The following is a 16,809-nucleotide window of genomic DNA, read 5'->3' on the forward strand; positions in this document are numbered from 1 at the left end:
CAACTCACATATATCAACTTAAATGGAAAAATCTCAAATATCTTCAAACCCTAACCCTAGAACAGAACAGACAAGAGAGGGAGAGGATAGACTGAGATGACTTACAAAGTACTCCATCTGCATGCTGCTGAACTCGCTCATGTACTCGTCATCGTCGTCCGACGTCTCGTTGCTGTTCGGCCACGACGGCATGGTCGCGGCATCGCCGAAGCGCGAGAAGAAGAAAAAGAAGCAGAGGAGAGCAGAGAGGAGTTGAGTGAGCTCGGGGGAGAGTGAGAGAGCTGGTGGGGACGAGCGGCCCGGTCGGCCAGGTTATGACCTGGTCCCGACCAGGTGCGACCGACGAGCGGCTCTAACGGCCCCGCGCGCGCGCCGTTAGCTGTTAGGCGGGCCGCCAGCCTGGCACGTGGGCCACTCACGTCAGAATCACGGTTAAAACGGTCAAAACCACCATTCAGTCAACCTGGTAGTTTTTAGTAACGTTTTTACGTTTTTTGGTAGTTTTCGGCCACTTTTAAAGAAGTGGTAGTTCTGTGGGACGCAAACCCCTAAATTGGTAGTTTTTTGTCAATCACTCTACAAGAGTAGATGATGATTTGCTGAATGTGAGACTAACTATCAGTGTATTATTCACATACCTGAAAATCCTTTTAGCTGTTGTCCAATGAGCTGTAGTGGATGCATGAAGGAGGAGACCAAGCAATTACATGAACCACGGTCGAGCTACCCCCTGTTATGCAGTGCTTCTGCTCGGGTTGTTGGTGGTGCCCACAGATGACTTGAATTAGAAGACCTGAGTGCTGTTTCAAATCAAAATTTTCATTTGGCTTGCTCTCCAAGATCAGTGCTGGTCTGCTGAGCGAGTGCAGAGGTGACCAGGAGCCCGGGACCATGTATCACTTGCTTGTGGGATGTTCGTTCTCGCGGTAGATGTGGCATGAGTACCTATCATGGTGGGTGACGACTCCGTTGCCGAGCGCGAACAACAACTTCCTCAACTAGTGGGCGGCATCCTACGCCATGGTTCTTGCCAGGCAGCGTCGAAGCGTAACCTGCATGATCATCCTCATGGAATGGTGGCTTTGGAAGGCCCAAAATGCTTGCGTCTTTGAGGCCGATCTACCATTGGTCTCTTAGCTTACCATGACCATTGGAGATGAAAGCAAAGTCCTGGGCGGCCGCCGGAGCTCCTGGGCTAGATGCGTTGCTGCCTGAGATGAAGCCTAGATTCACCATGCATCCGTGTTGGTCGCTTTTGAGCACATTATCAAGCCATTGCATTGTGTCAAGGTTGAAAAAAGCGGTAGGCGTAAGCGAGGCGGTTGGCCTTCGCCTAGTGCCTAGGCGGTGCTTAAGCGCCCTAGGCGCAGCCTAGGCGGTAATATAGATTCTAATATCAAGGTGTATTTGTGGTTATTATATGTGTACTGATGTTAATTTAGGGCAACTAAATAAGTTAACTACCAGCTACTACCATTTGAATATGTGATGTTTCGCATTTCAGTACAATATGGCATGATTTCTCGCTTGGGTAAACAATTTGTTGCATGCACTACCTAGACTACCATTTATTCCCTAGGCGAGGCGTTTGGCCATTGCCTAGCGCCTAGGCGTGCCTAAGCGCCTCCTAGGCACTGCCTTTTGCAACAGAGCATTGTGTACGAGTGATTGATGCGCGAGATCAATGAAATAATTTTTTAAAGCCTATCAATAAGATACATTATCAGCCGAAAAATAACCCGAATAGTATATGTACGTATGCCCTTGTACTTATCCAAAAAAAGTATGTCCTCGTACTTTCCCAGGAACTCCGGCCTCCGGTACTGTTTTCAACGTGGGCATGCACGTGCAATTTGCAATCAACTCCGATCCATGTCGTGCGATTTGTGTCTCTTTGTTTTAACAAACAATATTAAATCCCGTGAGTTCCAACTTTAAAAAGAAATGGTGTTTTTTAAAAGAACGAATGGAAATAATAACCACTTAAAAAAGATTTCAAAACAATACTGGTTTAAAAAAGGAAAAAGAGAATCTTATCCACCTCAACGTCTGTAGAATGCAAATGGTCTCATTTGAACCTCCAGCTCTATCTGCATAGAGAGGACGTCGTACAGGGACTCTGCTTAATCCATGCTGTATCTTCCTTTTTTTGTAGACATAGCAGGAAACCGAAGGAAACCACTACCCAAATTAACAGACATCAATTTATAGTTGGATAAAATTTTCAAATGGTTATGCAAATGTTCAAACTTATCTATCTCTAACGTGCCCTGCCGGCCGGCCGTAGCAGTATAAATAGTTTTTTTTTTTGCGGGGTAGCAGTATAAATAGTTGGGCAAACACACGAATGCCATCCACCCATCCACGCATCATCCTCCCCAACCCGTCCCTTCCCATCACGTAGAAGATGGCGCTCTCCAAGTCCATCATGACCGTGCTCTTCGCCCTGCTGGCCATCGCGGCGACGCTGCAGCCGTCCATGGCGAGGGTCCAGCCCACCGTCTCGAACCAAGAAGAAGCCACAGCCACCACCACGGCCGATGGGGGCTCCCCATCTCTTCCCGGCCTGCCGTTGCCTCAGATCCCCGGTATGCCTAGCCTACCACCGATATTCCGCTCCCTTTTCCCGCCACTTCCTCAGATCCCCGGCTTGCCGCCGCTGTTCGGGCCGCTCCCTGGTGGTGCACCGGGCGCCCCTCCATCCCCTGCACTGCCTAGCCTCCCACACCTCCCACTTCCCACCGGCTCGCCAAGCCCGCCGCCGCCAAAGGAGTGCCTCACACCATTGACGAGCATGATACCGTGCATGGACTACCTCACCAACATCACGGTGTTCTCGCCACCGGACGCGTGCTGCGACGGCCTCAAGTCGGTCGTCAACACTGCGCCGATCTGCCTCTGCCACGGCATGAACAACAACGGCGGCATGAGCAAGCTCTTCCCCGAGCCCATAGATCCGATCCGCATGATCATCCTCCCGGTTAGGTGTGGCGCCATGATACCCATCCAGACGATTTTCTCCTGCGGCAGTAAGTTACTAACCTTGTTCTTTGTGCTTTCCTTTATATGTGCTGCTTGCTTTAAGTAGATTGATTAACTTGCATTGGTGATGATTTGACAGCCCAACCCTTGCCGCCATTGACGCCTCCTGCCATGACTCCGGCGCCTCCCGCTGCTTCTCCCGCGCCATCACCATAGGACCAAAATGATGCACAGATCGCCCATGCTTTCTGCAGGATTATATAGCGTTTAAGTTGGTTTTATTTAGGTAGTACTATATCAGAGAAAGATATCAGCTAGCGTTTAGGAGTTTAGGACGTCTCTCATATGTAGGAGTAGCTCCTAGTGTTACTTAGTTACCATATAAGTATACAGTCATGTAAGATCTCCGTCACGTGATGTAATCGTTGTCAATGAATAATAAGTATTATGCTAGATCAATGCATGCTTGGTGATTCATGTCGTTGTTTCTGTATTGTTTGCTTGTGTGATGGCCTAGAATTAACTCTGGGTCGATCTGATCTTATGCCTGCGTGCTTGCTGGCTCCGTTGGAAGTTGTTACATGAAAGCCTACATGTATGACTCAGTTTGCTACCTCTGTTATCCCGGCAGCTCGTAAATCTGTCGCCGTTAGGTTCTCTATAAATGCTACTCCCTCCATCCCAAAATAAGTGTCTCAACTTCAATTTTAGTACAACTTTGTACTAACACTTATTTTGAGACGGAGGGAGTACTATATGATAATCATGCATGCCACCAGCTAGACACAGAACCCATTTTTCGTAAGAGTTATTGGAGATCAGACGCACCATTCCTACCATGTGTTACAGATACGCAGAATTGATCAGCTACGCAGCCAAGAATTGCTACAGAACATAGCTGAACTCCTTTGCCAGACAGATTTGGCACGAAGTCCTCTCAGCATGGGGCAAGGAGGATTGGGCACCTACGGCTATGGATAGTGTGCAGGAATGGTCCACATCGCTATCACCAACGGCTCATTCCAGGAAGGACTTCAACTCCATGATCATCCTCGTGATGTGGGAATTTTGGATGCAAATGAATGTCGTCGTATTTGACAATGCGTCTTCATCTGTGCGGTTTGTTCTTAGGCGGATCCTTGAGAAAGGAAAGCTCTTCTGAGATGATGTGCTGCCGTTCTTCTCGGTGTGGTTTAGGCGCGTCTCTGGTGAGTAGTCTCCTTTTGTATCTTGGGTGGCTGGCGATTCTGCCAGAGTTGTAAACATGTGGATAGGTATCTCGCCTCTTCTATCAATACAAAATACGCATGCTTGTGTATTCTAGAAAAAAAACATAGCTGAACTCCATTGGTTCTACGTGCTTGATCATGAGAGCAGAGGGACCCAAAGCAGAGCAAGAGAGGGAAAGAGTAGAGGGACCCAAAGCAGAGTAGGACAGGGAAAGGAAAAACCTAGAGGGGTAAAGAGAGTAAGGCAGACAACCACCCTCCCTAACCTAGCAACGCCCTTCTTAGTCAACACCAAGTGCCTCTTTGTCATCGTCGATTGACCCCAAAGGATGAAGTTTACTTAATTTTCTTTGAGTCGGAAAATGTGAAAGAAGAGCACATCCAAATTGAGGATATGTATGTAATGATTTGTGCTACTACTGTGCTTCCTAGCAGTTGTTGCACAATCAGTGCCAGTTATGGACTCATGGTACGGGGATTCAGGTGCTAGGAACATGCATAAAAGAGCCCTATTCAAAACAATAACGACATGCTGAATATCATTGCATATAAGCAACAGTTGAATAACTTAACTGGTGATTTGATGAAAAAGAAACTCGGACTATTACAACATCCAAATAACTTTTTTCCAAATAACCACTCACTTCTTTAAGATAACAAACAGGACGAACCGAAAACGAGCAACAATCTGAACACAACACTACTACTTTCATGCTTTTGAATGTGCTAGCATTGGTAAGACGACTAAATTTCTTTAAAATGAACACTTTTCGTTGGACAAATGCCGAGAAAACTGCGAAACAAGTCTCGCTAACAAAGGAAAAATACAGTTTCAAAGATTTAGCCACTAAAAAGTGGCATAAAAGTCCCTCCCATCACAACATCATCCCAAATTGCCGGGTTCCAGACTCATGACATCGTGGTTGAAGAAAACCAGTGACCAATTCCAAGAATAAAAAGTAAATGTATGTCTCCAAGCCTCCCAATCCAAATGCATCCAAGTGAAAAACATCATAGACTTTCCATATACCGCAATCATTCATTCTTTTGATTCCTCGCCATTGCCACCACTGTAGCTCCGCCATCGTCCCCAACCCACAACGCCGCCGACCATGCCATCACTGGACGCCGCCCCGGTACATGCAACTCCTCCGAACATACACGTCACGTTTTATGTGTTCAATGAAATGCCCGAGTAATTTTTTCTATTCTTTAACTCCTTTATAGGCAAACGATCGATTCGTTGTCGGATGATTAATATGAAAACAAGGAACTTAACAAATCCATATAGAGAGTTCATCAATTTGTCATATTCAGACGATAAAGATGTTGAAATGATGATAATGATGAGCATCGAGCAAGAATTTAGAGAAGCAAGAGAAGCATGTGTTCAACTTCAATGGTAGGAGAGTTGTTCCTCGGGATAGGATCACCGGTGCAAAGCTTCTCTACAAGGGTTACTTCAAACCGGACCCAACATACCATGAAAGGTTTTTTCGACGTTGCTTCCAAATGAGCAAAGATTTGCTCATGTGTGTAGTGGATGCCGTGGAGGAGGCTGGTGACTATTTCAAGTTGAGGAAGGATTGTTGCGGGAAACTTTCCTTCTCTCCTCTGTAGAAATGCACGGTTGCCCTCAGGATGCTTGCTTATGATAGGCCGCAGATGCCATTGATGCTAAAATCTGGGTGAGAGAGACCACATGCAACTTGCATGCAACTTGGTGAAGGTGTTTGGAGCGGATTATCTAAGAGTACCAACTGTTGAGGACGCAAAAAGGTTGATAGCAACAACTGGAGCGGCAAGATGTTTTCCAGGTATGCTTGATTCAGTTGATTGCATGCATTTTCAATGTAATAACTACCCCCAAAGGTTTGTGCGGCCAGTACCAAGGTCACACCAAAGATGCCACCATCATGCTTGAAGTGGCATCGAAGAACTTGTGGATTTGGCATGCTTTTTTGGCATGCCTGGTTCTAACAATGACATCAATACGCTACAACGATCTCCTTTGTCAAGATACTTTATGATGGGGAGACTCCGCCGTGCAACAACACTATCAACAGGCACAACTACACCATGGGGGACTACCTTGCCGGTGGTATCTATCCTCAATGGCGGCGTTTGTGAAGACCATATCCGAATCTCAATGGTAGGAAACAATTTTTCTTTGCATAAATTCAAAAATGTGCTATGAAGGATGTGGAGAGGGAATTCAGAGTGCTCCAAGCCTGTTGGGGTACTCTTCGTGGACCTGCAATGATGTGGGAACCGAAGACACTTTGGCAGCTCATGACACGTTGTGTAATCTTGCACGACATGATTGTGGAGGATGAGGACGAAGGAGCAGCCCGCACACATGATTTTGAGAATCCCGGAGCTCGGGTCCGCTTCTCGGAACAAGTGGCAGAGCATGTTTTCAACTTTCTTGAGATGCATCAACAACTTGGAGATCAACAGATGCACATGCAAGTTCACAATGATCTTGTGGAGCATACGTGGATCCACGTTCAAAACCAATGAACAATGTATTTTATGTTTCAATTATGGATGGTAAACAAATTTTATGTTTGAACTATGTATTTTTATGTATGAATAATTTTTATTTGCGTGAGCTATTCATTTTTTATGTGTAATGATCGACGTGCATGTGTTTGCATGGATTTGAGATTTCAAAAGTGTTGGTTGTGGTTACAAATGAGGACAAAGTGGGGGCGGATTGGTGCTATTCTCAGACACACTAATGATCGACATGCATGACTTTGCATGGTTTTGAGGTTTCAGAAGTGGTGGTTGTGGTTACAAAGGAGGACAAAGTGGGGGCGGGCCGGTGCTGTGCGGACGCGCCCAGACGTATAGGGGCCTGGATTTGCCCGGTCCGATTGTAGATGCTCTCTGTAGGAGATGGCGAATAGCGGCATCCAAATCTTCATTGTCTTTCTCCCCGTACAAGTCTGCTTGCTCGTGATGATGGCAACACCACCAGCACACGCAGCTGACATGCTTACTGGATACAATCAAGTTTGCTGCCCTAGAAACATCTATTGTTGTGAGTTTGGTGTTGCAGTGGTCAGTGGATCCGCAATCTCTGCTGAACTTTGATTTATAGTTTCATTCTCCTCCAAGTAATAAGCTAGGTCATATAAAACATGCTGGGCGGGTCATACCCAATAGTTATATCCCCAACATTAGGCCCCAGGTTGATTTGAACTTGTTCATGTCAATCTTCAACACTTAGAAAAATCCTTCTTCATTTATTCTTGTGAAATCGTGTAACCCGCCATGACGTCATCTGCTGGGATTGTGGTAATCCGCCATGACATCACCTGTCATTAATATTACATAAGGCCCAAATCTTAATATATCTTCTTCTTTAATGATCGTCCAAAAATCGAGGCGTCTGCGCCGTCACATATCCATTTTTTGGTCTCCTTGATTCCCGTGCATGTCACTTATCCTTCCAGCCTTATAAATAGGGCCAGGGGTTCCTTTTCACTCTCCCCCCTTTGCCTTCTTGTCTTCAACCTCTCTCCCTCTCGCAACGCATCTGCGCATCTGAACACCGCCGCCGACGACCTCGTCAACTTCCTCGACCGCGGCCGCTGCATCGACCTGAACGAGACCAGAGAACTGCGGTGCTTCTCCGTTGCTCAGCGGTCCTAGTAAGCACTTTATCTTCCCCACCATAGATCTCCATTAGGGTTTCTGAAGTTCTTAAGAGTTCGTCATTGTTCTTCATCACACCTTTATTGCGATGCCCTTTAGTCCCGGTTCGTATCTCAAAAACCGGGACTAAAGATTAGACCTGTAGTCCCGGTTTGTGTCTCAAACCGGGACTAAAGGTTCCATTTTCAAATTCTACCCCCCCCCCATCGTGGATCGCCTTTTCAGTTTTCTAAAAAGCAAAAGAAAATAATAAAAACTTCAAAAAATAAAATCCTTCGAGATGAAGTTATATTACTACATCTACTAGTTAGGAAATTTTTAAAACTTAAATTTGGACATGTTTTGCAAAAAGTGTAGGGAAAATGTAAAACGGCTATAACTTTTGCATACGAGGTCGAAATAAAACGTATAATATATCAAAATGTTCAGCATGAAAATCCGCATCTGATTTTGACAGCCTACGACATGTTTGCAAATTTTTAGAATCCTCAAATTATAAAAGGAAAAAAATTATGCTCAAATTTCATTTTTTTAATTTTGGTTAAATCAGGTCAAACTACTTATTCAAGAAGTATTAGTGTTACTAAATAATTATTCAAGAATATTAGTGTTACTAAATAATTATTACAATTTTTTTGAATTTGGTCAAATCTGGTCAAACTACTTATTCAAGAAATATTAGTGTTACTACATAATTATTCAAGAATAGTAGTCTTCATGCTCAAGCTAAACTCCTGAGGGTTAATAGGATTGACATCTTACTATTGTCAGGAAAACAACAAGTGTAGGCTTGGAAACGAGGGGGAATAGAACCCAAAAGTTAAGCGTGCTCAGGCTGGAGTAGTGAGAGGATGGGTGACCGGTCGGAAAGTTAGATGATTTAGAATGATGAGGGGTGATTAGAAATTAGAGGTTAAATTGAGCAGTGATGAGGGGTGATTAGAGATTAAATTGAAAAATTATTTAAAAATTTGAAAATCAGAAAAAAAATCAAAAATGTTTTATTTTTTTCCCGTGAAAATTATCTTTAGTCCCGGTTTGTGTTACCAACCGGGACTAAAGGTGTAGCGGAATGATGAGGGGTGATTAGAAATTAGAGGTTAAATTGAGGAGCGATGAGGGGTGATTAGAGATTAAATTGGAAAATTATTTAAAAATTTGAAAATCAGAAAAAAAAATTCAAAAAAGTTTTATTTTTTCCGTAAAAATTACCTTTAGTCCCGATTGTAAGAACCGGGACTAAAGGGAGAGACTTTACTAACGACCCTTTAGTCCCGATTCCAGAACCGGGACTAAAGGCCCTCTAGAACCGGGACAAATGGTCCTTTTCTACTAGTGTACGTGGTACTGATTCAGCACTGAAACACATCTTAAGTTTTACAAAGATCTCTAAGAACAATCCCCACACTACTAATTTAAGAAAGTTGATGAATATGTGCATATATAATTTGTTAAAATTATATTCTGATGATTATATAATTAAAACACATGAGATTATTAAAGATAAAATCATGTAGCCAAGCAAAGGGACGATGTGAACAAGCAGGCATAAGCAATAACCGAGCATTTGACAAAAAAAAACTACCACAATTGAGGTTTGCGTCTCACTAAACTACAACTTTCTAAAAAAGTGTCTGGAAACTACTTTTTTTTTAATTTTGTGACAAAAACTACCACTTTCAGATAATGCCAGTTTAGATGATTTAAACATGTTTATGACATGTGAGACCCATTCGTCGGGGCTGACATGGCGGCAAAGTCAACTCCGTTTATTTCGACCGTTATTACAAGTGGGGCCCACACGTCGGCTTCAATCTCCCTCCTCCTCCTCTTTGTGTGTGTCATGTCCTCGCGTCGGCCTCGATTTCTATTGCTAGGTCGAGTTCTCACGAGGCCCATTGCCACAGAAAGCCGCCTCAGTCGGGCCGAAACAATTTTGCCCGGGAAATAATGAGATGCGGACGTGGATTTTTCCGTTGTGGTAGCGCGTCGTACAACGTCAGCGCACACAACCAGCCCGGGTAACTGCCCAGGGTGGCCGGGCGCTGGCTCCGCCACTGCGTACATACGGGTACAACAACACTGCAATGGCCTCCTCCTGCCCAAGGACAAGTATGAGTGCGAGTCTATCTACTATACCTACAACATATGTGTGCAAACCGACCGCATGGCGAGAAGATCCTTGTACCGGTTCCGCCAATGATGTGGAGGTGCGACGTCGAGGCATGTCCCTCGCCTTTGATCTAGTCGTGTCGTGGCATAAAGAGGTGTTCCTCTTTCTGAAAGAAAGATCTCATCTGCCATCGGGGGACATCCATATACACTCAATGGAGCCTTGGTGGGTCGATGATGGGAACTTGATTGATTGGAGAAGAGCAACAAGAAATGTACTTATAAAGTGTGCTCCATTTGCTTGTCTTCTCATCGTGGATTGACAATGGGAGAGCCGAAAATTCTTGCCGTGGCATTTCATTGACCTAGTGAAGGACCCATGCGTTGCGGCTGAGCAGACATTGTGGTCAGCCGAGTTTCATACTAGGTCGCTCTTGTCATTGCGGTGTCTTATGATCATGCATTGCTCACAAGGAACTTCTGACACAGTGGAGCTACCAAGCGATCCAGATCCGATGATGGAGCTGATGATTAGGAGAAGTTGAGGAATACACTGACACTGCCCGAGAGGTCCATCTTAGCAAGCTACGAGACAAGGATTCTTCATTGTGCGGTGTTGAACAAGTTGTGGCCCCATGTATGGGTGCTCATAGAATCGACCAACAACATGCTACTAGGGTGGATACTGGCACACAAGGCTGACCTTAGGTAGGACGCACGATCATGTATTGGATTTGGTGACAAATGCAGCCAAGGATGAGACGGGAGGTGGTCAGATGTAGTAAAAGGAGCTTGTATGGTACTCCCTACATTCCAAATTACTCGCCGTGGTTTTAGTTTCAATTTGAACTAAAACCACGACGAGTAATTTGGAACGGAGGGAGTATATTATTATGAACATGGAGATGATGAAAACTGGAAAGGAAGCCTACAATGGAATCAGCAAACAAATCAACAAAGATAGCAGTCATACATCTTTGACAATTGACAACACCTCCACCACCATCTTTGTCCTACTTAGTTAATCTTTGCACCTTTTCAAATTTAAGCATGCATGGAGGGAGTACTATTCAACGTGGGCGTGCTCTATTTTGGCCTGATTTGATTTTAAAAAGTTAATCCAATCTTTTTCACAGCTGTATGGCTGCGATTCTACGCCCTGTGTCCGTGTCATAATGTCGTCGTGCGGTTTGTGTCGTCTGGGTTTTGAGGAGCAATATCCGAAGAGTTTCATCAAATTTAAAAGAAAGGTAGGAGTAGCTTTCAAATATAGGAGTAAGAAAAATCTCACTTCTTGTTCAAAAAAAGAAAAAAAAAAGGCAATCTTGTAAACCGCAGCTAGCTCACCAATAGAATTAGAATTATGCATCAGCAAATGGCTTGTTTGAACGTCCGGCTCTATCTGTACCCCAGCTGTCCTCCTTCTAGACGTAGGAATCTTTTTTAGATTCTAGATTCAGATAGGTATCCCAACATTCAAACTTCTCTATCTCTAACGTACATTGCCAGCCAGCCGGAGCTCTATATATAGTTGGGCATTCTCTCCACGATTATACCACCTCCTCTCCAGCCCGTCCCTTCCCCTCACGCAGACGATGGCGCTCTCCAAGCACATCATCGCCGTGTTCTTTGCCCTGCTGGCCATCGCAGCGACGCTGCAGCCGTCAGACGCGAGGCTCCGGTCCGCCGCCGCAAACCAAGAAGAAGCCAAAGCCACCACCACGGCCGATGGAGGCTCCCCGTCTCTTCCCAGCCTGCCACTGCCTCAGATCCCCGGTATGCCCAGCCTACCACCAATATTCCGCTCCCTTTTCCCGCCGCTGCCCCAGATCCCCGGCCTGCCTCCGCTCTTTGGGCCGCTCCCAGGTGCACCGCCATCCCAATGGCTGCCTCAGATCCCCGGCATGCCACACATCCCACTTCCCACTCCTTCGCCAAGCCCGCCGCCGCCGAAGGAGTGCCTGACGCCGTTGACGGCCATGATACCGTGCATGGACTATCTCACCAACGTCACGGTGTTCTCGCCCCCGAGCGCTTGCTGCGATGGCCTCAAGTCGGTCGTCAGCACCGCGCCGATCTGCCTCTGCCACGGCCTTAACAACAACGGCGGCATGAGCAAGCTCTTCCCCAAGCCTATCGACCCCATCCGCATGATCATCCTCCCTGCTAGGTGTGGCGCCATGATTCCCCTGCAGACGATCTTCTCCTGCGCCAGTAAGTTACTAACCGTGTCCGTGTTCATTGTGTTTCCTTTTATATGTGCTGCTTGCTTTGGAAGGAGATTGATTAACTTGCATTGGTGATGATTTGACAGCCCAACCCTTGCCGCCGCTGACGCCTCCTGCCACGACTCCGTCGCCTCCCGCTGCTTCTCCCGCGCCATCACCATAGGAGAAAAAGGATGCACAGATCGCCGATGCTTTCGTCGGGATTATATATCGTTTAAGTTGGTTTTATTTAGGTAGTACTATATCAGAGAAAGATATCAGCTACCGTTTAGGGGTTAGGACGTCTCTCATATGTAGCTCCTAGTGCTACTTAGTTACCATATAAGTATACAGTCATGTCAGATCTCTTTCACATGATGTAATCGTTGTCAATGGATAGTATTATACTAGATCGATGCATGTTGGTGATTCATGTCGTTATTGCTGTATGATGGCCCAGAATTAACGCTGAGTCGATCTGATCTATATGCGTGCTTGCTCGCTGGATCCTTTGGTAGTTGGTACATGAAAGCCTTGGTAGACGTATGACTAAACTTTTGCTACCTTTGTTATCCTTGCAGCTTGATTAAGTCTGTTGCTATCAGGTTTTCCAAGTGCTATGATAATCATGCATACCACTTACTAGACACAAAACAAGATTTTTTTTTTAGAGTTTTCGGACGCACAGATTCCTGTCTCTCCTCTCAGCCAAATTCTCTATATGTATACCCCAGAATTGATCAGCTACGTAGCCAAGAATTGCTACACAGCATAGCTGAACTCCTTTGCCAAACAGATTTGGCACGAGTCAGCTTGGGGCAAGGAGGATTGTGCACCTACAGCTACGGATGGTGTGCTGGAATGGTCCACATCGCTATCACCAACAGCTCATTCCAGGAAGTACTAAAACTCCATGATCATCCTCGTGGTGTGGGAAACTTGGATGCAAAGGAACGCCGTCGTATTTGACAACGCGCCGGGTTTGTGTTAGGTTTTGGTAAAGCATCTCAATTTCCATAACATGTGAGCCCGCGATATATATTGTATTGATGTGACGAGAGGGATCTTGTGGTCGTTTATAGAAGTTGTTCGGTTGAACGACAAACCATCTGAGAGATTATAGAGGGAGATCGATATACATATGGGAGAGATAGAGAGATAAGGCTAAACAAGATTAAAAGAAAACAATCTCTCAAATTACCCTGCACTTGAGGTACAAATCTGACCTCTAGTTGTTTGTTTGAAACTCGTCCTCCGACAAAGTGACAAAGTGAAAACTGGGTTGGCATATAAATAAGTAGCACAAATATTATCACACCAAAGACACCGTGGTTGCATTTGTGAAACTTTAAGTTCTTTCAGCATAGACTAGACCCAAGTAAGTCCCGCTATTGCATTTGCTAGTGCTTTATATTCTGCTTCTGTACTTGACCTGGAAGTGGTTGCATCTTTCTTTGCACACCATAATATTATATAGGTTTGGTCCATAGAATATGGCAAACCCATCAATAGACCTTCTATCATCCACACAACCAGCCCAATCCGCACAGAAAATGCACTTACAAGAGTGAGTGATTGACAAAAAACTACCACTTTAGGGGTTCGCGTCCCACAGAACTACCACTTTTTTAAAAGTGACCGAAAACTATCAAAAAAACGTAAAAACGTGACTAAAAACTACCAGGTTGACTGAATGGTGGTTTAGACCGTTTTAATCGCGATTCTGACGTGAGTGGCCCACGTGCCAGGCTGGCGGCCCGCCTAACGGCTAACGGCACGCGCGCGGGGCGGTTAGAGCCGCTCGTCGGTCGCACCTGGTCGGGACCAGGTCATAACCTGGCCGACCGGGCCGCTCGTCCCCACCAGCTCTCTCACTCTCCCCCGAGCTCCTAGCCCTAGCCGTCGGCAGCCATGGCGGCTGTGGATGCAAACTCCGCGGCGATTCAGGCATACCTCCGGGCGGCAGCGCGGCGCATCAGCCTTCTCAGTCCGAATCTAATCCTTCCGCTGGCGGCGCGCAGCAGAGGTTGGATTGGTCGGCGCCGGCGCGACCACCGTCGACGACAAGAAGCAGAGCTCAAGGTCGGCGGAAGCTTCCTCGTTCTGCTGGCGGCGGCAGGTACGGCCTAGTTTTTTGCATGGTTGCGAGATTCAGAGATTCAGAGAATCGGTAATTTAGGCTAGTTTTTTGCATGGTTAGATTCAGTTATGGTCATCTTGGAAATTGTTAGTATTGTGCATACTTTGTTGTGTAAGAAACTAAAAAAAGCAGTTTGACAGAAACTCAATATTGTGTCTACTTAGGTTCAGTAATCCTGTATTCAGTTAATAAAGGTATTTCATTTTATAATTTTCATAATTGATGACCCAAAGTGGTCAATTTGGTTCCATTTCAATGCCAGAGAATCTGTGGTTCGAAATTTATACCAGTCAGACATATCATATTTGACAATGCTTTCTCTTATTGGGAGTGAGGGCTTTGTGGCTGATGATTATATGTGTTATGTATTTGATGAGGAGAAAGGATTAGAAGGTTTAGATAAAATATGCTATGAAGATGATGTGCAGCAGATGTTGGCACACTCTCATAATGAAAAGTTTCTGAACAAAAGAGTAGTGGGAGCTCTTGAGGAATGTAATGCAGATGAGAACAGAGATAGTTATTTTGCTGAACATTGCATTAACACTCAGCAAAGTTGCACTAAGGTGGTGGATATAAGCATGGACAGAAAGGAAGAGCTGAAGAAAAGCATGGTGCAGAGAGAGGCTGACCTTAACCATTTTGAAGGTGATACTGATGTGTCTGAATTTGTTTCTGTTGATGAAGCTGCAAATTCAGGTTTAGATGGGAACAATGTGGATTTTCAGTCAGAGTATTCCTCTGAAGATGAAGCTGCAAAACAAGATACAATAGTGGTACAGAAACTGAAGGTAGTGAGAAAACCTGGTCCAACTAGTAGATCCCACCATGAGATTGAGAAAATGGAGAAAGAAGATTGGTTCCCTGAAGCAGATGAAAAATGTTTCCCTGGTGACTATGGCATCAGTGATGAAGAAGATGAGCCTGAAGGATCCTATAAACTACCAAGTGGTAGGAAGAGAAGGAATAAGAAGTTGAAAGACAGGATATGGTATGATGACAAACTTCAAGGACCAGTAGAACAGTTTTGTAAGGGCTTGTGGTTCACCACTGTGTATGAGTTCAAAGATGCACTTAGGGATTTTCACATTAGGACTTTGAGAAATTTTCAATACCACATAAATGCCCCAGATAAGATTATTGTTTGGTGCTCAGAGAGAGCCACCCAGGGATGTGATTTTTATATATGTGCCTCTAAGTTAGCTCATGAAAAAACATTCTGCATCAAGAAGTGTGATATGTTGCACACTTGTGGAGCATGTGCAGAGTCCACAAAGGTTACTACTAAGTGGATGCCAAGGTCAGTGGAGGCAGCATTGAGAGAAGACATTAGATCTCCTGTGGATGCATTAATTAAGAAGACCAAGACTAAGTTTTCGGTGGATGTATCAAGAAGTGTGGCATATAGGGCAAGGAGGAAGGTTGTTGATGTAGTTCAAGGTGACCACAAGCAGCAGTACTTGAGGCTCAGGGAATATCTTCAAGCAGTTCTTGACACAAACCCAGGTAGCTGGTGTATAGTAACAACATTTGAAGATCCAGAGAACCCAGCACCTACTCCTAGATTCAAGTATATGTTCTATTGTTTAGCAGCTTCAAAGGAAGGTTTCCTTAATGGTTGCAGACCATTTACAGGTCTTGATGGATGCTTCATCAAGTTAACCACTGGACAACAAATTCTTGCAGCCACAGGAAGGGATGGAAACAACAATATTTATCCTATAGCTTTTGGTGTGGTTGACAAGGAAGATGGTGAAAGCTGGAATTGGTTTTTAACTCAATTGAGATGTTGCATTGGCAGTGGCAACAAATTTGGAACATACACTATCATGTCTGACAGGCAAAAGGTTGGGAAGAATTTCATTGAGCAATTTATGTTATTACTTTTTTCAATTGTATTAATAATTTGTGAATGTGCAGGGCTTGCTTAAGGCAATAAATGAGGTATTCCCTGATTCACCTCAAAGGTATTGCCTTAGGCACATATATGCAAATTTTCAATTTGCTGGATTTAGAGGCCAAGAACTAAAGAGGTGTATTGACAAGGCTAGCTACTCCTACACTAAACATGGGCATGAACTAGGCATGGCAGAGCTGAAAGCACAGTCTGAGGATGCTTGGAAATGGCTCAAAAAAATTGAGGTCTCTACTTGGGCTAGGTTTGCTATGGATCATACTTGCAAAACAGATTTAGTTGTGAACAATCTGTCACGACCGGTTTTTCAATAAAAATGTTTATTGAGAAACCAATCTTTTGGGTCCAGTATGAGGAAAATCCTCCTTACCGGTAGACAAATTCTTGATACAATAAGCCAGTAGCATAAAATATATTACAGGGTCGAGCTACGGTAGCTCAACCAAATTATTACAAGCACGCCAATAATTATACATAATGGCGGACATGACACAGTGGTGTGGAGGCATACTACTGACTCGAGGATAGGGCGGTGGTGGAAAAACACAGCGGGGAGTG

The 16,809-nt window shown here is 44.9% G+C and overlaps 3 protein-coding genes and 1 pseudogene across 3 annotated transcripts; all 4 read left to right on the forward strand.

Annotated features, from left to right (window-relative positions):
• The window catches only part of LOC125532484 (putative GABA transporter 2), a 247,043-nt pseudogene that overhangs the window by 174,174 nt on the left and 56,060 nt on the right, over positions 1-16,809 (forward strand).
• On the forward strand, positions 2,408-3,198 carry LOC147992961 (uncharacterized). Its single transcript, XM_087541993.1, has 2 exons — positions 2,408-3,029; positions 3,122-3,198. Exons 1-2 carry the CDS (start codon positions 2,408-2,410, stop codon positions 3,196-3,198), a joined length of 699 nt encoding a protein of 232 aa, XP_087398119.1.
• Positions 11,576-12,380, forward strand: LOC147992962 (uncharacterized). The gene is made up of 2 exons (XM_087541998.1): positions 11,576-12,203; positions 12,304-12,380. The coding sequence occupies exons 1-2, from the start codon at positions 11,585-11,587 to the stop codon at positions 12,378-12,380; spliced, it is 696 nt and encodes a 231-aa protein (XP_087398124.1). The 5' UTR covers positions 11,576-11,584.
• On the forward strand, positions 15,575-16,627 carry LOC147992963 (uncharacterized). The gene is made up of 3 exons (XM_087543163.1): positions 15,575-16,183; positions 16,257-16,478; positions 16,601-16,627. The coding sequence occupies exons 1-3, from the start codon at positions 15,575-15,577 to the stop codon at positions 16,625-16,627; spliced, it is 858 nt and encodes a 285-aa protein (XP_087399289.1).

This window comes from Triticum urartu, chromosome 1A (genome assembly GCF_056163025.1).
Source record: "Triticum urartu cultivar PI428250 chromosome 1A, HENAU_Tu73, whole genome shotgun sequence".
Lineage (NCBI taxonomy): Eukaryota > Viridiplantae > Streptophyta > Magnoliopsida > Poales > Poaceae > Triticum > Triticum urartu.